Here is a 22,791-nt window from a genome sequence, read left to right as displayed (position 1 = left end):
CTACAACCATAATTATACATCTTTCCCTTCCCACACGACACCACCACCAGCCTGCCCGTTCACGCTCACACTATTTATTCCTTTGATAACACCACTGTTGTCCTCCACCACGCCGCTGCTGCAGTAGTCCTCCTCCACCGTGCTTATTGTTCTCGTCCACTGCGCCGCTACTGTTGTCCTCTTTCACCGCGCCGCTGCTGCTTTTCTCCTCCACTGCGCCTGCTGTCCTCCTCCACCATGCTGCTGCTGCTATCCTCCTAGTCCGAGCTCCACCCGGTAAGTTTGAATTTATTTCAGTTTTTTGGATCTATTGATGTCATTTAGTAGATAGTTGGATCTATAATTTTTTTTCACCACCTACTGTTTCCTGTATTTTTCTGTTTTCATATACATATATATATTATAAACTTGATGATTGAATTTCTAGAACCACCGCTCTGAGTCTTCTGATTCTTTTTAGTATTTATGAATAAATATTCATATATAAATTTATGTGATATTTTGTTAAAATATATATTATATATATGATTAAAAATAAATAAATTAATTTGTTTGTCTAATATTATTTTTATTTGTAATTGTAGCTATGTCTCAAAGTCAATTTCAACCAGGTTCATCTACTATTCCTACTATGGAATCTGCTGATCATCTTGTTGAACAAGTTCCCATTGATGAAGGTGAAGATGATGAAATGCACGATGATGTCGATTTGGAGATTCTTGCCGATAGACATGAGAATGATAAAGAAGAAACGTTGGAAGAAACTAGGGAGGTTTATAAAAAAAAAGTTGAGCTAAGACATCATATGTGTGGCAAGGTATGAAGGAAATAACTCAACCTAATGGGTCACTAAAAGTGCAATGCACTCATTGTAAAAGGATTTTCTCAAGAAATCCGGGATGAACGAAAACTACTTACAAGTGTCATCTGGAGAGTTGCATTAAAACATCCTTACCATCGGAACAACAGGTTCTGTCTTTCACCATTGAATCTCATTCTGAAGGGATCATTTCGATTGCCAATTATCGGTACGATCATGCTAAGGTACAGGAACTTACATCCCATATGATTTTAACTCATGAATATCCTTTTTTTATGATGGATGATTCCATTTTCAATAAGTTTTTGAAAGCTATTTCTCTATTTTATCAAAACAATAGTAGGCATACTTTGAAGAAAGATTGCATTACTACTTTTGAATCTGAAATAAATAAATAAATAAATAAAATAAAATAAGTTGAAATCAATGTTAAAGGGTGTTACAAGAATTAGTCTTACAATTGATTTGTGGAAGTCGAATCAAAAGGTTCAATATATGGTGGTGACTGGACACTTTGTAGATGACAATTGGATATTACAAAAGAGAGTGTTGAATTTTTGTAATTTTCCACCCCCACAAACAGGTTTTATTATTGCTTATGCACTTAGTAGATATTTCATTGATTGGGAAATTGAAAATAAAGTGTCTAGTATCACAGTTGATAATGCTTCTTACAATGATGTTTGTGTGAAGAGATTGAAAGATGATTTGTTGCTAAGAAAAAAATTAAGTATTGGGGGAAAGATATTTCGCTTTCGTTGTTGTGCACATATTCTGAATTTGTTGGTTCAAGATGGTCTTAATGAGATTGGTTCTGTGATTGATTGTGTACAGGATGGAATAAAGTATTTGTGTAATTCTGAAGCGCATCTCATTGAATTTAGTAAGATAAAAAAGCAACTCTCTTTATCTCTGAAGAAGTTATTTCTTGATTGTCCAATACGATGGAATAGAACTTATATGATGTTAGCTTCAGCTTTACAGTTTAAAGATATGTATATTGATGTTGGATTTCTTTATGTGCCGACTGAATTTGAATGGAGCCAAGTGGAAGATGTTTGCCAATTTTTAGGAGTTTTTCATGACATTACAAATGTGATTTATGCGTCTGAATATCCAAAGGCTAATATTTTCTTCCCTAAGTTGTATCGGATTAAAGAGCTTCTTAATGAGAAATCCTCACATCATTCTTCTCATATGAGGTCTATGGCATTAAGAATGAAAGAGAAGTTTGACAAGTATTGGGGAGAAAGTAATATGTTGATATCTTTGGGTGCTATTTTAGATCCAAGATATAAAATGGAACTTGTTGATTTTGCTTTTCCAATAATTTATGGTGAGGATGAAGCTTCAACTTACGTGAGTGAGATCAAGAAGATTTTGTATGATCTTTATGATGAGTATGTCACAAGCTACACTTCTAAAGAGAGGCCTACGATTGTATCGAAACGTAAATATTCTGAAATTGGAGGGTCTTCGACTTCTAACTCTTTGGAATTTAGTGGAGTTAGAAGTGAAGTTTTAACCGGAAAAGCAAATTTTAACATGCACATGATTAAGTCTAATAAAGCTCCACCACAAAATTCTGATTTGGATTTCTATTTGAGTGAAAGTAGATATGATTGCGATGCCAATGCAAACCTTGATGTTTTGGGTTGGTGGAAAGGAGAAAGTTGAGGTTTCGAGTATTGGCAATGATGGAAAGTGATATATTATTTATTCCTCTAACCACAATGGCCTCTGAGTCTATGTTTAGCGCCGGTGGTAGAGTTATTGATGATCGTCGGACTTCTATGTCGGTTGATATGGTGCAAATGTTACTTTGTGAAAATGATTGTATTAGAAATTTGCATGGCCTTAAAAAATACTCCATAAAAAAGGTAATATTTTTCTTATTTTCTTTATTTAATTTTTTATATTAAAGTAAATTAATATAATCTTATTTTTTATTACAAGAATAGTTGGATGCTAAGGAGTTTTTTTAACTATAAAGAAATTGAACTTTCAGGTTATATTTAATTTAGCCATTTATTTTTATTTTACATATGTTGATATTTGTATTTATTATTTTTGTAAATTTTCAAAGCTAAAGGCGTATTTCCTTGATAAATTAGCAATTTGGTAACTTATTTCTGGGTACGTATTTTATACTTATGATCTATAGTTGCATTTTATTTATATTTAAATATACTAACATATGTATATATTAATATTTTCAGATTTTTAGCATTAAAGATACGATAATTTCATGCATCGATTGTTTTGATGACGTATCATGATTTCATGTTCGGGTACTTATTTTATTCTAGAAGTGTACTTAATTGATATTTAGATATACTAACATATGTATATACTAATATTTGCAGATTTTCAGCGTTAAAGATACGATCATTTGATGCATCGATGGTTTGATGACGTATCATGATTTTATGTTTGAAAATTTTGTATTTTCATTTAAGCTTATGTTGGATTTTGTTGATGTTAAGTTTAAGTTTATGTTGGATTGTGTTGATGTTAAGTTTATGCTGGATTGTGTTGGATTATGTAGGATTAAGTTTGTGTTGGATAAGATTGGATTAACTTGGATGTTGTATTGTGTTAGATTATGTTAGATTAAGTTTGTGTTGAATTGCTTTGATTATATTAGATTAAATTTGAGTTAAATATGATTGGATTATGTTGAATTAAGTTTGTATTGGAATTAAGTTTGTAGTGGATTTATTTATTTATTTTATTTTTTTGATTTTATTTATGAATTATGATTTGTTGCATGTTTTAATTAGAAAAAAAATGAGACAAACGGGCTCGAATGAGCTTAACCGAGCCCAACAGAGCCTAATCGAGCTGAATACGAACAAGAGCTCAAACATTAAAATTTTTAAACGAGCCGAGCTCAAACACTACAAACGAGCTCGAAAGCTTAACGAACGAGCTCGAGCCTTGTTCGTTAAGCTTAACGAACGAACACGAACACTCAAAATTTGTCTTGGCTCGGCTCGTTAACAACTCTAGATATGTTGTCAATAGGACTGTTTACTTTGAACAATAGAATTGTACCGTTCAATATTATTTACTCTATTCACTAAGATAAATGATGATAATCATAAAAATTACTATTATACTAACAAGTTTGACCTTAATAAAAAAAAATATAAGATTGTGAAAGTAAAATATCATAAATTATATTTTTCAACAATAAAGTTAAGTCGAGAGTAGCTATCATTCTGCAAAATAATTATATTTTGATAGTGTATCCGATTAATGAGGTCTTGTTCCAAAAATAAAAAAATAAAACAGCTACATCTCTAAGTTATGTGACACTCCAATAGTGAAACCTTCAGCAAACAACATGAAACAAGAATCCAACAATACCATAAAAGGCTTGATGAATATATTTTTTGAAAACCTAAATAAAGAGAAGAGAGGACAAGAAAATAGTTTCTATGTCGAAAATAGATGAGGGCTGTCATTTTATGGGTATCTCCACCCATGCGGAAGTAACGGACAGCCATTACTTTGGCTGTCATTCCATCATTTGAAATTGAAATTTCGAATGCATCCACATGATCGTTCATCTCGTAGGCTTGAAAAATATTAGTCTCGTCTTTGAGCTTGTCTTGAGACAATAAGAAAATGGAATGTTGATTTTTACTATAATCACACTTCTGTATTCATTATTCAATACGAGATTAATTATAAAAACACATCAAATTTTGGTGTATTAAGCAATGTATGAGAATGAGCTAATTTTTTAAAGTGTTATTATCCACAAATTCTAATCCAATTGTTCCTGTTGGGGTGAAAATCCAACTCCAACATTAGAAGTTGTGAAGAAAAATCAACACCGTATAAGTCCCAAATGAACTCCACTAGTATGAGGTATTTTTCAAGAAGTCCAAAAATAAATTCATGCCGACTCAGTCAAAAGCAGACAATATCATACTAGTATTGAGTTGACCTAGTCCCAACAATGGTATCAGAGTCCGGTTCGTTGGTGAAGTGAACTGGATGGCATTGAGCATTGGTTGTGGTGGTGGGCTCGCCCTCATGACCTGCAGAGGTGCCTTGTGACGAAAGTCTCCTAGCGGCGTTGGGTCAGTCCTGACAGTTGTGGTGGTCAGGCAGCTGATCCCTTTGTGATAGGCAGTACAAGGTGGCAGAGAAGGCCCATTGGTTTGGTCTTTAGTTTGAGGGAATGATTGTTGGGGTGCAAACCCAAGTCCCATATTGAAAGTTGTGAAGAAAAATTCACACATTATAACTCCCAAATGAACTTCACTAGTATGAGGCCTTTTGGAAGAAGTCCAAAACCAAATCCGTGCGGGCTCAGCCCAAAGCGGACAATATCATACTAGTGTTAAGTTGGCCCATTCCCAACAGTTCTGTTTAGCCCACTAAGCCTAATTATGCTCAATTAATTAAGGATGATATACCATACCGTACCAAAATACCGATCAATACTGATACCATATCAAACTTTTGGTATAGCAAAAATACATACTAGTTATACCAAAACTTTTGGTATGTTCGGTATACCGAACCTTTTGGTATGGTGTCAATATATACCATTTATATCAAAAATTTTGATTCTGATACTATACAAGTATATACCAATTATACCCAAAAAAATACATTTAGAGAGAGAGAACCAACCCTCTGCCATCCTCCCCCGGCCAACGACCTGTAGCCGGAGACGTTGCCGACAGTCCAAAACAAGATTTAACTAAATAATAATAATCCGTCTCTCTCATCAATCACCATTCAAAATTTTAACAAAATTAGTACCGGAAGTTACCTAGACTTGTGAAGTCGAGTAGGGCAGGGCGGCCGACGGCTGAAGTTGTCGACTCGTCGATACTGGTGGTGGTTTGTGTTGTGTGAAATGTGAAAATTATATGGATTTAGGGTCAAAGAGTATTGCATATTTTTTTATTTAAAAAAATTAATTATTTATATTAGTAATTAAATTATTTAATAAAAATAATATTGGTACAGTATTATACCGAAATATTGAAATTTTAAAAAAGTTATACCAATACCGTACTGTAAATTTTGATACGGTACCAATATCAAAATTTTCGATATTTTCGATAAGATAAATATGCTACTGCGAGTCAGTATATTAAATAAATTTTTCATCCGTACAATTAATTTATAAACTCATCAAACAAATAACTTTAAAAATAAATTACATAAAATTGAGCTCCATCAAATAATACTTTTAATTTTAAATTCATTAATCAATAAATAATTAAAAATAAACATGTGATTAGGATTTTAAGTTTATTTATGCTTTTGATTGAATATAGTAGGAAGAAATTTCACTAGGAGAGAGAGAGTAAATAAATAAACCACACATATTCTATTTATTTGAGAGTTTTATTTTTTGTAAATTACTTTCTCCCGGCTATCGTGTCCCCCGTCGTGTTCCGACTACTATAGACACGAGAATTTAGGAGTATATAATTAGTAAAGAATTAAGAATATAGTAGTGAAAATAATTATAGTATAATAAAAATAATTTTAAATTAAAATTAAGATAATTAATTAGTCTAATTAAAATTTTAGAATTTATAAATTAAAAAATTTAATATACAAGTGTATAATTTTTTTCCAAAAAAATAAAAAAAATAAGTGAAACAAATAGAAATAAAAATGTGAAATACAGAAAGTGGGATGGAATGAGTATTATATATTTGTGACAAACTTATATCAATATACAATATTATATCGTAGAAAAGATCTAAATCATTATTCAATTAAAAATCTTAAATCAAATTTCAAACAAGCAAGTCATAACTTTACAATTTTATTATATTTTTTTGTATCATAATATATTTGGAGTTTTTTCTTGAAAATATTTTTGTAATCAAAATATATAAGTCACATAACTTATGCTGAGAGTACAAGAGATGCACAAAATTAAACCTCTCATTCACCAATCATGATTAGGAAATTAAGTTTAGATACTACTCTAATTGCTACACCATTAATATATGGTGTGGATTTTTTATTTATTATTATTATTTTATTTTTTTTGCTTTTATTTTTTTCATAAAAAGGATTTGGACTTTGAAGTATGATAATATTAAAGAATTGAATTGAAATAGTATTTTGTGATATAAATAAATAATATTTTGATGAACAATAGTTTTTATATAACATATTAAATAAAATATTTAATTTACTGATTTGAAGGTGGAAAAAAATAATGAATATTGCAAGATCAAACTAGAATCTAAAAAGAAATATATTGTATTCATCCATTTGATATGTCTACTACATTTTTTAATTTTTTTTTGTTGTAAATTATGTATGTCAAGACTTTTTAAATTTTTTAATTTGAATTTTATATAATAATATTGATGAAAATAAATATAAATTTTATAATATTTATAATATACAGTATTTATAAGTACATGTGTTTGATTGTATATTTGAGAGTTAGAGTTCTTAATTCTCAATAATGTGTAATATTTTGAATTAAAGAAGTTACTCGATAATATATAATATATATATTTATGATATTTTAAATATAAATTTAATTTATAATGGAATATAAAAAATAAAAAATAAGTATTTTGATTTAATGTTTATTGTAGCCCAAAATTTTTAATTTGTAATCTTTCAATATTGGGTCAACCGGATTATAGCAAGTTTCCACAAGATCTCCTGTTTGATTGTTGTAATAGATCAAACAACAAAATCTTTAAGAGATCATCAAATTAAATGGAAATAAACACTTTATTATAACACAAAGTAGCGAAATACTTCAAACAATAACTCTTTTCCCTCTTGAATCTACCTCATTTATTCAATAATTAATCCAACTAAAGCTCCTCAATTAACATACCCCACTCATTAAATTGTTACATCAACTCTTCTGTCTGTTATTTTTAATTCACTTTGGGAATACTGCACCCTGACCCACCTCCCCCCCCCCCCCCAAAAAAAAAAAGATATTGGGTATGTATAAATATTTCTTACAAAAGGGTCATTTCCATCACTCATTCGTGTCTGCACTGAAAATGTCTGTCTCATCTCCTTCATTTTGCTTTATACCTTGTTGTGTTTCTCTCCCAATTTTTCGCCACATTCGTCTATCCATTTTGTCATTTTCCGTATGTCTTCATGTCTTCATCCGATTCCTCCTAGAAATCCTGACAAGATATCCAGTGACGGTTCTCTGGTATCCCACTTTAAATCTCGATACAACAATACCCTCCCCAACCACTGATGACAGTGTTTCCTTCTCCTATTTACAAGCTAGTCATTCGATGTCAGTGCTAACACTCTTTAGCTTCTGATGAGCCAATGCCCAGATTCATTTGAGATTTCTTTGGGAACAAGGTAATATTTTTCTAATCCAATTTGGTTATACTTTGAGACTTTTTCAAAATTAAACCTAAAACAATGAGATATTAATGGACGAGAGAATGGTAAAGACAAAATCAATTGAGGAAAATATGACTCTAAGACCGTAAATATATATATATATTGTGGTGTAGACAAAAAAATTTTGTTATTTTTAATAAACATAAAATATGTATAAATTATATTTGATTTGAATTTAAAGCGGGTCATATTGTCTAAATGGGTCCTTTAATTCTCCTTTCGCGTCGATTTGTTTTTCAACTTGGTTTTCTATAGCTTCTTTGATCCGAAGAGATTTAGTCTTCGATTTGATTTTTCCGGACTTTGGAGGGCTTTGGTCTCCATGCAGGCGATTTAATCGTCGACTTTGGATTTGATATCCTCTTTGGACGATCCGAGGCTTTGATCTTTGATTTGGCTTTGCCGCCTTTTGGAGGGTTTTGATCTCTGTGTACGCGATTTGATCATCATCTTTGGATTTATGTTTTCTTTAGACGATCTGAGGCTTTGATCTTTGATTTGGCTTTGCCGCCTTTTGGAGGGCTTTGGTCTCCATGTTGGCAAATTGATCATCAGCTTTGGATTTGGTGTCTTCTTTGGATGATCCGAGGCTTTGATCTTTGATTTGGTTTTGCCGCCTTTTGAAGAGTTTTGGTCTCCGTGTGGGCAATTCGATCATCGGCTTTGGATTTATGTCTTCTTTAAACGATCTGAGACTTTGATCTTTGATTTTTCTTTGCCACCTTTTGGAGGGCTTTGGTCTCCATGTTGGCAAATTGATCATCAGCTTTGGATTTGGTGTTTTTTTGGACGATCTAAGGCTTTGATCTTTGATCTGGCTTTGCCGGCTTTTGGAGGACTTTGATCTCCGTGTAGGCGATTTAATCATCAGTTTTGGATTTGCTGTCTTTTTTGGACGATCCGAGGCTTTGATCTCTGATTTGGCTTTGCCGCCTTTTTTAGAGCTTTAGTCTCCGTGTGGACGATTCGATCGTCGCCTTTGGACTTTATGTCGTTTTTGGACAGTCCGAGGCTTTGATCTTTGATTTGGCTTTACCGCTTTTAGAGGGCTTTGTTCTCCGTGTGGGCGATTTGATCATCGGCTTTGGATTTAATGTCTTCTTTAGACAATCCATGGCTTTGATCTTTGCTTTGACTTTGCAGTTTTTGGAGGACTTTGGTCTCCTTATGGGCAACTTAATCGTGGACTTTGGATTTGATGTCTTTTTGGAACGATCCGAGGCCTTGATCTTTGAGGAGGTGGATTTGGTGCTCCATAACACTTTTGGCGGCGTGTCCCTTTGACTTTTGGATCAAAGAGGGCCTGGTTGATGCTTTGGTGAAGAACGCGATGAACACCTCGAAGCTTTGGGATGAATTTTGGATGCTCTTTTTTGGCTTTTGAGGGATTCTTCAACGGCTTTTGGAGCTTTGATCTTTGAAGAGGTGGATTTAGTGCTCCATAACACTTTTGGCGACGTGTCCCTTTGACTTTTGGATCGAATATGGGCTAATTAATACTTCGTTGAAGATCGCAATGAACATTTTGAAGCTTTGAGAGGAACTTCGGAAACCTTCCCTTGGCTTTGACGAATTCTTCAACGGCTTTGAGAGCTTTAATCCTTCATCCAGCTCGGGCATACGACGAAAAACATTAATTCCATCGATTCGTCAACCAATATTGAATCATTTGTCCAAATCAGTGACTTTCAACGAAGAACGCTTCGAAGGACACAGATAACATGAAGAACAATACAGAGAGAGTCTAGAGACTTACCCTTTTGCTTGAATCCTCGATGCAACTTTGGTGTGTCAAATGAACTGGCCATAGCTCCTATTTATAGGGGAGGAGTGACTTCGGCTTCCTTTTTGAATGATGCCACATGGCGCATCCTAATTGGCCAACAAGAAGTTTTTATGATCTTTCATTTTCCATCAGATGCCGTTTTCCATTTTTGACGCCAGTCAGAGACCAGCCCAAGTGGTCTGCACTGGGCTCTTGTCCATCTAGGGCTCCTATTACAGGGTCCTCACCTACAATTGGAAGATGGACGATCATGGCCACATCCATGAGTGTTGAGCCAATGGGGGCTGTGGGAAGGAGGAAGACACCCATCTCCGAGTACCAGAACGCCGACATCGCTAAAAGAACGTTCTCATGTAAATGACATGGGAGAGTAGATAACAGTATTGCCTGGTCGATTTGTTGGCGTTTCCATTGATCTCGAAAACGTTCTGCTACCCTTTTGTACCAGGTGCGGTACGGATCTTTGGGATCTGTCAGGTGCGTTTTGATACTGTCATGAAGACAGATAGCGTGGTAGTTGGGATTATTGACAGCGAGGGGGTTTCCTGCTTCCAAGATCTCTCTCATCCGGTTGGAATCTTCCGGAGTGGTGCAGTATGGGCGAATGGTAGGAGTGAGCATTTTCGTAGTAACAAATGATGTTTCTGGAATTGATCCGTCGAAAGGAAGTGCAGGTATGTATTGATTTGCCATGATTTGGAGTTGCAGAGATTGAGAGACAGCAAAAGCCCGTAGCGAAGGTGAAGAGTTTTGTGGCAAACACTGTGCTGCGGTAACTGGTTGCAGTTGCAGAGGCGGTTCTACAGAAGGGTATTGGTATATAGATTGCGAACTTCCAAACAACGATTGAGGAGTGGCGTTTGAAAGTCCGATGGCAGCGGGCAAGTTCTTACGTATGAATTTTATAATTAGGTTAAAGGGCCCAAGCTAGAGGGAGATGTAGGCCTGTAATTGGGTCTGCTAGATTAATTAAGGGGTACTTCAGGATAATCGGTTGAACCGGACGTCCTTCTAAGGAAATCCGCAGGTCGGATGGTCCGCAGGTCGGATGGTCCACAAATCGGACAGTCCGTAGGTCGGATGGTCTGAAGGTCGGATGGTCCGCAGGTCGGATGGTCTGTAAGTCGGATGGTTTGCAAGTCGGATAGTCCACAAGCCGGATGGTCCGCAAGTCGGAAGATCCGCGGTCGGACAAGCAAGTCGAAAGATCCGCTGTCGGACAGGCAGGACGGTTGGTTCACAGTCGGATAAGTAAGTCGGAAGGTCGGCGGTCGGACAGGCAGGTCGGTTCGTTTGCAGTCGGGCAAGCAGGTCGGAAGGTCCGCAGTTGGGAGGGCAAATCGGCTGTTGTAGAGGTCGGATGCTGCGGGGATCGAGTGAGAGCGGTAGCTTGGTTGGTTGGGTGACGCGGTTGGTAAGGCGGTTGAGAACACGTGTCAGCAAAAGAAGAATTAGTAGACGGTTGTGAGAAGGCGATGTAACCGTTCGGGCGACGGTTCCAGGTATGGTTTCTGAGGAATATTTAAGGATTGGGGTCAACAACTGGCAAGGCATCTTCAATCATCTTCAAACAACTAGCATTTATTTTCCAATTTACTTATGTACCTGATAACTCTTGATTTTTCCATATTTTATAGCTTATATTCATTTATTTAATTATTTGTTTATGTCGAATTTTGATATTATTTATGTTAATTTATTCTAATAATTGTATTAATTTCATCTTGTTTGTATAATATTAAATTATTAGTTTCTAAGTGTAATTTATAATTATTTTGGTGTATAAATTAAATTAATTGATGTGTTTCTTGAATTATATTTTTTGACATTATTTATGTGCTATTTAAGTATTTAATTTTAACTAAATTAATTTTATTTAATAAGTATTATTTATTTAAATAAATATTTATAAGATGTTCTTTATTTATATAGGTGAAATAATGCGTGAAAACTGATATGGGAGTCCAAAATTGGCCTTAAAAAGTGAAAAAATAGCTTTAGAACGAAAAAAAAAACAGTCACCGCGCCTGAAAGTCAACAAAAGTCAACGTCAGAAAGTCAACGCGTGAAAGTCAAAGTCAACCGAGCGCGGAAGGCAAGCGACGGCCGCGCGGAAGGCAAGCGAGCGCGGAAGGCGAGTGGCGGCTGTATTTATAAGCGTGGAAGACAAGCGACGGCTGCACGGAAACAAGAGACGGCTACACGGAAACTTTGGCGTTGAAGTGAGCGAAGCGATGGCGGCTGGCACGGAAGGCAACCGGCGGCTGACACGGAAATGTGAGCGGAGCGGAAGACCATGCGTGGAAGTGAGCAAAGCGGCGGCTGGTGCGGAATTTGAGCGGCGGCTGCATTAATTCTCGCTGCATTTATTGCCGCTAGGTCAACGGCTGCATTTAATGTCCGGACTCCCTCAGCTGTGCATTTATTTCTGCTCTCTCTCAGCTCCCATATTTAATTCTTGCACTACTTTTTAGCCAATTTTTTGGTATTTTTTGTGTAATTTTTATTCTAGAACCTTCTAGAAAATAGGTAGTTATTAGTAGTTATATTAGTAGCTATTTTTTAGAGTTAGTTATTTATGATTATTTTCAGAGGTAGTTAGTAGTTATTTTTAGAAGTAGTTATTTATTGCTAGTTGTAACCGCCAAGCTTCTAGAAGCTTTTTCCCCTATAAATATCCCCTCTAATTGTACCATACATATATGATACACCATATACATATGATACACCATATATACACAATAATATACATTCCATTTTCTCCATTTTCTATTCTCCTGTATTTTTATCTAGTTTAATAATACGAGATTTTTCGGTTTTGTGTCGCGAGCAAACCGATTTTCTCTCCTTTTTTTTTTAATTTCAGCATAGTATTTTAGCTAGTAAAATTCCTATCATATTTCTCCACCTCACCTTTACCCAAAAATTCCATGTTCGATTTGAATTGTTCAAGTTCGATTTCGACAAGGTTGCGGAAGGGCGATAGAAGAATCGACTATTTCAGCCCTGTTATGCGTCAAAAGCGGTTTCCGGGTAGTTCAACGTAGCTAAGTACGCGGGAGCCTTGTCGACCTGCTTAGTTGATGTTCTGAATTCGATTCCGATTAAAGAGAGGTAATAAAAGGGGTAGAGCCACTAGCGGAACAGTTGGAAGAATAATTCATGGGGCATAGGCGGTGGTCTATTGGGTAACAGAGATTCCTAGTGACAGTAGGGTTTCTTGCTTATAATGTTCTTCGTCGGGTGTCGCTGAAGCCTCGTTGTAAATCCCCTAAGGTCAAGTACCAACCGAGTCGAGAATCGGCTTAAGCGAGCAAATGCGATCATGCTTATTTCCCCGTGCCACCCTGCAATTATACATATATTTTTTGCTATCACGCCATCGTCATCCCGCTCATTTCATCCATGGAAATCTAGCCATTAAGGAACACAGAAGTCAGACACAAACGCCTCGCTTCATCATTTTCGAGATACGTAGATTTTATCGCTTTTTAGTTAGATTTAATTTCTACAATTTATCTTTTCAGCTTCCTCGATTGCATTAACTCATTGCACTTTTTCTAATTAAATATAGGATATTCGCATATTCCCTGAGTTCGACCCGGACACTCACCGGTTAAAGAGATTTTTTTATTTTTGACGAAGTTTTTGGAGTTACTACACGAACACGCACGACCCTATTTTCATTTTATACATATATCATTTTTTTGTATCTTAAAAGATATTTTAAAAAAAAAACTCTCCAAAAATATTCGATCAAATTTTGGCGCCGTTGCCGGGGAATAAGCCTAGTATCTTTGTTTTAATTGGAAAATATTGAGTTTAAGGCTAATTTAATTTTAACATTGAATTTTATTTTATTTTGAACATCTAATCCATCGGCGGTATGCTTTGTAGGTTTCGAGAGTGCGATATCCTTCAAGGATCAAACCTGCACGGTAATGTATCTTTTGGAGAAAATCAGAAAATTAAAAAAAAAAAAAAAAAAAAGGCTAGGCAGCAGCTGTGCAGTTGTGTTCTAAATACACATATAGTAATAATCATATAATAATAAAAATAATAATAATAATATTTACTATATATATAATAAATAAATCATAATAAATAATAATATTACTATAATGACAAATCAACAATAATAAAATAATAGTAATAATAAGAATAAGAATAAGAATAATTAGAATAAATAAAAATTAGGTTTAGGAGATGCTGCTCCCTTTTTCTCCCCTTTATATATATTTAATAAAAATATTTTTGATACAAAATAATCATAAAATATTTTGTTGTTCGTTCAGATTGAATTTTAAAGCTGAAGCAGACATCTATCCTTGTGAACCAGCGGTGATGGCAAGCAGAACGGTGACTGCAAGCAAAGCGGCATCAATGTCTCTGTGTGCAAACGAAGCGGCGAAAACAAGCGGGGGAGATGTGAGCGGGTCTGCAAGCGAAGCCAATTTCAGGCAAGTGCAGCGAAGCGACGCAGACCAGCCCCTCCTGGCGAAACGATGAATTTATTTTTCTTTATTTTGGGCAAAAGTTCATTTTGTTGACGGCGCCTACTAAGAAAATTCCTAAACCATAGTCTTGGGCTAGAGAGATTTCAGATTTCGAATCAATAGTCGGTAATTCCAGGTAAGAAGATTTTTATTTGTATATTCTTTATTCCCCAAATTATTTCTCTCTTCTCCCTTTTTCCATCGTTCACCCAGTACTTTCTTCCCTAAAATTTTCGCAATTTCAGCCGTAGCTACTTAAGCCTTCAATCTCTTCCTTCCTTCCGTCATCTTCATCACCTAATTCTGAGAAAAATCTAAATTTCACACCCGATTTTCTTTCAATTTCGTCAAGCCCTAATTCTTTTACCGCAAATTCCCCCAATTTCTTTACCGTAACCTCTTTTCTCCCACCTACGACGATGAAGCCAACCACACCACTTGCTCCAATTCTAGCTGCCTACGAATCCACCGGTAAACATCGGAAGAAAGGTTGTATTATTCAATTTCACCTTCTCTTGCCTATTTTCATCGAATTTCTTAATTTCGAACATAATACTAATAATCTGAAAATTTGCAGGGGCTGCTATGGGATGGATTGTACCTCTTGTAATTATGTTAATTATGCTCCTTCTGATATTTAATTTAGGATTTAGTTGTGATTGGAATTAAATTATGTTGGAATTTGGATTTGGGTTAGATTGAAATTAGTTATCGAATTTGTATACATAATTGGTATTTGATTGGTGAATTGCAGACTGTGTCTAGGAGATTTGGGTAAGATGAGTTGTGAGTTTAATTCTTATGTTGATTTTAGGATTAATCGGTAATTTAGACAAGACACAACAGCCTCCAAGGGCTGATTGCAGGCTGTGTTGAATTGATTCGATTTGAGGATTGATAATTGAGGGCATTCGATAAAAATCTGCATACAACAGCTGCTGTTGGTGGTTGCAAAATCTGAAAGTCTCAGATTTATTCCATGGTGATTCGACACTCATTTTGAAATAAGTGGGAGGAGGGGAATGTTTTGAAAGTCTCCAAGCCACAAAGAAGTCGAAAAGGGAGTTCTATAGCATCATATTTTAATTGATTACATCTATATGAACCGTGCTATTTTTGAATTGTTATTTGGTGATTGCAGTCCCTCCGATTCTTATCAAGGTTGTTCGAGGCCGAACAACAATTCAAGTGTGAGGAGGGAAGTCGTCGGCACCACCAAAAATTTTGAAAAAAAGAAAATCTGGCTGCAAGACATGAATCAGGGAAGTTCTTGATTCCCTTATCGATTATTTATGCCGGCTTATTTATTGATTGCTAACTTGTTAGATAGTAGAATATGTGCTACTTAGATAAATTAGTAGTTGTAATATAGCTGCATTAGGTTAATTTTCAGATTAGTTTGGGAGTAACGGTAACACATTTTAACTTTCTTCTAATTAGCTGTCTTAGCAGGGTTTATTCATTAATTGCAAATGAGATAAATGTTTAGTTGCTGTTAGTTTAGATTACTTAATCTGAGTAGTTTTAGTTTTAGACCAGCTTTTGATGTAGATTTAGAAGCTGATGTATGCTTAAATTAGGCTAGTGTAGTGTATCTCTAGTTGATCGAAATCTTGGTAGCATAATGTGGAGTTAAATGTCATAGGATTTACTGCTACTAGTTTTCAGGTTGGTGGTCTTAGTCGAATAAGTTCTGGGTTGCTATCATTTTTTTGAAATTGCTAGTTTAAATTGATTTGTTGGTTAATTTAGTTAGTCTTTGTTATTAGTTTAGTCTAGATAAACAACGGCTTATTTAATTAGATTAGATGAGTATAGTCTTAATTTGTAGCAAGTTTTAGTAAATCATCTTCATATTAAATTTCTGTAGTATATCTACTTTGCGCTTTTGCTTGCCAGCATTTTTTTTTAGTTTAGAAGATCGCTTAATATTAGCATAGGACTAGTGTTTAAGTCAATAGTTAGTTTAGTTTAGTTAGATTATGTGCTGCGAATTGTTGTAATATAATTTGATCCCTTAATTTGCTGCTTCCTTCTTTCTTAAACTAATTTTTGTTAGAACCATTAGTTTAATCTACTGTGTGAAGATGTTGGCTTATTTATTTATTTATTGTAACCAGACATTTGTTTGATTGATAAGTGTTGTATTGTGTGCTAATTAATTTATATGGGATTAATTTATTTTGGCTTAAATTATTCATATTGATTTTTAATTTACGTTGTTTAATTTATGCCAATTAATTTATTGTTGTCTAATTTATTTTGAATTAAATTATTCTATATTTATATATTTATTTTATTTAAAATAAAATTAGCTGTGAAATATGTTATTTTCTCGAGTCAATCGATTTTCATTGTGCTTAATTTGAGTTTGAAATTGAATCTATTCAATAATTGAAATTCTTTTGAGCATGAGTATAAATCGGGATTTCGATAAATTTGGTTGATATCCCACTCGTTTCATGTATTCCATACTTAGTCTAATTTTTAGAATTTTCGTCTATTTAGCTGCGCTTGTTAGCGGAGAGGATGAATTAAGTTTCTTTAAAAATGGGATTGACGAACGAATAGTGTGAGGAGGATGCCGATTATCTTTATATACGACTTGACTTGGCAAAAAATATATATATATCGACGCGAAAAATGTCAAAATTAATTTATTATCGGTAGCAATGTCTACCGGGCCGCCTTGTTTCTTAATTTATGATTTATTATGGTGGTTTATTTAAATCTTTGAGTCGTCGCATCATTTTTAGAAGCTACTCCGAACACGTAAGTTTGAAAATATTTCGGGAGACATAATTTCGAATCTTTGCAGATGAGCAATATCGCGTAAATGGCTTAAGGACCTGAACTTTAGCTAAGATTCGTTTACACACCACCGTTGATATTGCCGACAATATTGAGTCCTTATTTAGAAAATACTTGGTTTAATTTCATTAATTGAATTTATTCGAAGACGAATAAATGTTAAGTGTGAGGAGTTCCGTACAGTGTTTAGAGATTCCTAATCTCAGACATTAATTATATCAAATTTGAAGATAATTTCTTATTTTCGAATTTTACTTTTTTATTGTTGAAAAATTTGCATCAACACTTTCAAAATACATGATATTTAATTTAATTTAGACATTTTTTTTAGTGTTTACATGTGGTACAAAAATTCCTTAGGTATCATTCTATTTATATAATGGAGCAAAAAAAAAAACACCATATCCCATATCTCATAAGTAACAATCACTAAAGAATCGACTTTTAAAATTTTTATACCAATTATTATTTCCAACAATAATAATGTGAGACGGGTTTATGAAATAGTAACTGAGATATGTAAAAATACATATTGAGTATCTACTAAAAATATAGAAGTATATATTGACAATAACTGCATATTATGTGTTGATCAGTAAAGTCAGTATAGTATTGATTTGATCTGGTTAGCATATGTCATATGAGTGATCAATATGTTTATACGAATTCCAACATATGTTTGTGTTATAAGATAACATATGCTGAATTATAATGTAATATATGTTGTATTATAATTATGATGAAACATATATAAATACATGTTGGTCACCACTATAGCATAAGTTGATCATGTCAAATCAGCAACATATTAACTTGCGGATCAATAACTGATCCATGTCCATTGACAATATGCACATCTTTGTGCATTAAAGTCTATTGTTGCCGCATATTGTTGCCATAAGTTGATCATGCACATCCTTTCTTAAAGTTCATTTCTCAACATTTAATCATTAATTAATCCTTCATTATTATTATTTTCAATCTAAGTAACTCTATTCATAAACTCCTATAAATCTTCACATTAACTTCCATTGAAACCCTATCAGAAAGTCTAACATCTTTGAGATTGTTTTTGTATTGTTTTGTGAGTTTTATGATAAATTTTTATTATTTAGATTTTTTTTTTAAAAAAAAAAAATATATCAGATGAAATCATTATTTTTTTTTATATTATACTATAAATTTATTTATATTCAAAATATTATATCAATATCTATTTACCTACACAACCTTTACGGTGGATCGGTTTTAGAAGTAAGTATGAATATTTTCTTAGGCTTCTTTTGGGCTTTCATTTTCTTCTTCAGGCTTGGATTTCTATAAATCTCTATTGGGCTATATTTGGGAACTTCCCGTAAGCTTCAGAACTACACTTTTATCAAAATTTAAAATTATTTCCCCCTTTTTATTTGTCCGTTTTTTTTTTTTTTTTTAATATAGAATATTATTTTTTATATTAAATATAAAAATATAAAAAACAATAACAATAATGAAAAAAAGGGAATTTTATAATTCACCACCTTTCGAACTAATCCACATTCCTAATATATATATATATATATATATATTTCGTTCTTAATAAAACTTGGAGTATTATTATTTTAATAATTCCAAAGATCCGAGTGAAACACTCTCAGCTCTCGTGGTCCTCCGCCGAATCCATGACAGGTAGCTCCGCCCCTCGCCCACCGGCGCCGGCGCCGGCAAAACTCTACGATCTGGACGTGACAATCGTCTCCGCCAAACACCTGAAGAACGTCAACTGGAGGAACGGAGACCTGAAGCCCTACGTTATCCTCTGGGTCGACCCGGACCGCCGCCTCGCCACCAAGCCCGACGACTCTGGCTCCACCCGCCCCGTCTGGAACGAGCGGTTCGTTCTGCCGCTCGCCTTTCCGCCGAGGGACGCCGTCCTCACGCTCGAGGTCTTCCACTCCAAACCGTCGGAATCCCCCAAACCCTTGGTCGGAACCCTAATTTTCGAAATTCGCGATCTACTCGCCGATTCCGACGATTCGATGTTCCGCCTCCGGACCTTCGAGCTCCGGCGACCTTCCGGCCGTCCACACGGCAAGATCAGGCTGAAGCTTGGCTTAATCGAACGCCCAATCGAGAATTACCACACCGTGCCTCCTTCAAATTACTATTACTCCTCTGCTCCCCTTCCACCAATGGCGTACGGAGGATATTCTCCTGGTCCGTATTCTTCCCCCGCTCCTCCGCAGCCGTCGATGTCTTCACCTCGGCCGGCGCCGCCTCCGCAAGCTAATTATTCATATTCCGATTCGTACTCCGGGTACTATTCCTCTTATTACCCGCCTCAGCCGCCGCCGCCTCGGCCGTACTTCGAGCGGCAGTCAGGCTACGGTGGGCCGGGGCCGAGTGCTCCGGTGGATTACACACCTTACGATTATCACAAGCGAAGTGTTGGGAAGCCTGGGGTTGGAATGGGGACAGGCTTGGCCATGGGAACATTGACTGGAGGAATGGCAGGGTTGGCAATGGACGATGGTATTAAGCATGAGGAAGAGAAGACTGGTGACAGAATTGATGGTGATATGGCTTCAACTTCGAGGAATGATCGGTATGGTGATTATTGAACTCTATTGCTTTCTATTTGCAGTAATTAGTTTTAACTTTGTGTGCTGTAGATTATGCCTGTGATATAGTGTTTTGATGTTCTTGTATGTTTGCTGAATATCTCTCTGTTGGAGGATTTGATGACTGAGAATTGTTCACTTATGTCCTTCATGATGATGATGTTGAGATATATATATATATATATGTGTATGTATGTATGTATGTATGTGTGGATTGAAGCGTGCCTACGAATCTCTGCTGTTTTAAGGGTGTGATTGTATTCACCTTTGAGATGGTTTAAAGTCTGTTCTTGTTCTTGAGGTTGGAATGAGTTATCTATTCTGTATGTATTATTGTCGGAACATATATTTGTGCTTGTGGCACTTAAAAAGTTTGTTTGAAGACTAGATTTATGTCGAGAAACATGGTGGTCTTTGATTCTTGTGTTTGCATTTGTTTTCATACATCAGATTACACTAATTGGATAGGTTGCCTCTTGGATTATAATACTCGAAAAGATATGTTGCAATTGCGGTGCAATTTCAACTCATAGAAGTAGATTTCATTTGTTTCTGTGACTAGTTTTATTTTCTTAAACGAATCCTTCCGGTCCTCTCTAATTCATTAGAAATATGCTGACTCTGAGATATAAATCAAGTTAATTTTAACATGTAGATATAATGTAAGCATTGATTTATATCGACCCTAAATCGTGAGAAAATACTGAACAATTTATATTTGAAAACGATTTCACTAGTGATCTCTGAAGTCAGTAGAGTCCGATATAGGAATTCTTGATCACAACATGCAATATTTACCCATCTCTAACATGAATTTTGTGATTGGATTTTTAAAAAAAAAAAAAAAAAAAAAAAAAGGAATTAATAATCTACTGCTTTATGCCTAATTCTATCGTCGTAGATATCTCAATGTATTTTCTTTTTAGCCTCCATAGGCATCTATAATTGTAAAAACACCAATTTACTGCTCTGTACCCAATTCTATTGTTGTAAATTTCTCAAGGTAGGCATTTGAAATTGTAAAAACATCAATTTACTGCTCTGTACCTAATTCTATCTTCATAGATTTCTCGAGGTATTTTCTTATTAACCTCTGTAGGCATATATAATTGTAAAAATTTACGGCTCTGTACCTAATTCTATCATTGTAGATTTCTCAAGGTGTTTTCTTATGAACCTCTGTAGGCATCTATAATTGCTTCGCGATTTAGCGAGACAACCCACCTTGGACCTATGTTGTTACTATTCTTAGATTTCCTTAATGACCAAGTATGACGTTAAACTTTAGCTACGACTACGAAATCTTATTGCCCAGATGAGCTAAATCTCAATGAAGTGTGCAGCTGTGTATGTTCATTTCTGTCTATAAACTTTGGCTCGACTACGGTAGGTTAGGCTCTCTTTGAGCTCTTGGTTCAATTCTCATGAGATCTAACAGGTTAAATTTTGTTTGTCTCAATCTTTGAGCTGAAATTTGACATTACAAATGGTTGTTTATTGCCATGTCTGGACTTGTCTATGACGGTTTGTGATATGAAATTTGTATCTATGGCTATTGTTGATAAAGGTTGGGTTTGTCTTTTTGTTTTCCCCCCTCAGTTAAGATCGGGTTTGGAGGTTTGATCAGGTGTGTTTACTTGATAGTAAAATTTTGAATTGAAATAGTTGTTTGATGTGATATAAATATATATTAAATGTGTAATAAAATAAATGAAAATTGGGTGTTTGATTTGATGTTTTTTAGGGAAAATAAAGTCGAAATAGTAAAATCATGAGTAAAATCTTAAGGGGGTGTTTGTTTGGGGGTTCAGATTTTGAGTTGGGATTTGAATAGTAAAAATTTTGAAGTTGAACGGTTGTATGATGTGATATAAATAAGTATTGATGTGATGTTTTGAATGTAAAATTGATTTTTAGTATAATATAAAAAATGAAAAATAAGTGTTTGATTTAATAATTTTGGGGGAAAAATTTAAAATACAATCCCAAACAAACACAGATTTTGTTTTTATTAAAATAACGATATGATTATTGTAAAAGAATCAAGTCTTAATCTTTTCGGAGAAAATAGAGTTTACTTAAAAATTGAAAAAGGAACAAAACTATGGAGACTTGTAGTTTTAGGTACAATTTTAATATGCATTTGGATTGTTCGATATTGACTATATTCTTCAACTAATGATTTTACAATCATATCTATTTCTAATTTTCTTTTTCAATCTGACTATCATTTTCTTACTTACGGATTAATTTCTTTTTAAATAGTCATAATATATTCTAACTATATATTTACATCTTGGATCAAATATACACCCAATAGCCAATAATACAAATTGTAGGTAATATAAAGTTTTGATTTCATATACATGTAATTTCTTTCCTCTCAAACATGGTTGCAATATTTTTCATTTAGATGAGTAATATTGAGTAAGATAATATAAGAATTAGGTGATGTAATAGAAAAGAAGAATATATATTTCTATTTTTATTTGAGTGATGCTATAGAGATAAAAGTAGTACTCTCTTTATCTGGATTATAAGGGTCTTATTTACTTTTTGTGTTATTTTATTTAACATTAAAAAATATTCTTATATTTGTATAATTTTTTGCACAAATATAGTTAAGACGGTATTTTTGTCATTTTTTTTATTTGTATTAGGTTTTTATATAATAATTAATATTTAAAGATCAACACACAAAAAAATAAATGAGACTATTATAGCCGAACTAGTAGTATATATTTATTAAATATTAAATATAATTAATTATTTTCTATATAAAGATAAAATAAAATTGTTGAGTGTTGAGAGGGAGATAGTATTATATTAGTCACAATCTTATTTTGTCCATAGTGGAAAAATAATTCAGCAATTTGAACAAAA

At 34.2% G+C, this 22,791-nt stretch overlaps 2 protein-coding genes and 1 long non-coding RNA gene across 3 annotated transcripts; all 3 read left to right on the top strand.

Moving 5' to 3' along the window:
* The first annotated feature begins 586 nt into the window (after positions 1 to 586).
* On the top strand, positions 587 to 2,497 carry LOC127256250 (zinc finger BED domain-containing protein RICESLEEPER 1-like). The gene is made up of 3 exons (XM_051282154.1): positions 587 to 817; positions 970 to 1,044; positions 1,655 to 2,497. Exons 1-3 carry the CDS (start codon positions 587 to 589, stop codon positions 2,495 to 2,497), a joined length of 1,149 nt encoding a protein of 382 aa, XP_051138111.1.
* Positions 2,498 to 8,064: 5,567 nt separating this feature from the next.
* LOC127256449 (uncharacterized) lies at positions 8,065 to 15,188 on the top strand. Its single transcript, XR_007839855.1, has 3 exons — positions 8,065 to 8,170; positions 13,899 to 13,939; positions 14,297 to 15,188. It is a non-coding gene; the product is annotated as an uncharacterized LOC127256449 (long non-coding RNA).
* A 3,706-nt stretch (positions 15,189 to 18,894) lies between these two features.
* LOC127256472 (protein SRC2) lies at positions 18,895 to 20,776 on the top strand. Its single transcript, XM_051282497.1, has one exon. It carries the CDS (start codon positions 18,970 to 18,972, stop codon positions 19,906 to 19,908), a length of 939 nt encoding a protein of 312 aa, XP_051138454.1. The 5' UTR covers positions 18,895 to 18,969; the 3' UTR covers positions 19,909 to 20,776.
* The last annotated feature ends 2,015 nt before the right edge of the window (positions 20,777 to 22,791 follow it).

This window comes from Andrographis paniculata, unplaced genomic scaffold, assembly GCF_009805555.1.
Source record: "Andrographis paniculata isolate CXL003 unplaced genomic scaffold, ASM980555v1 Contig55END, whole genome shotgun sequence".
In the NCBI taxonomy this organism is placed as follows: domain Eukaryota; kingdom Viridiplantae; phylum Streptophyta; class Magnoliopsida; order Lamiales; family Acanthaceae; genus Andrographis; species Andrographis paniculata.
Note: the sequence above shows the minus strand (reverse complement) of the source record. Positions and strands in the feature narration are given on the sequence as shown.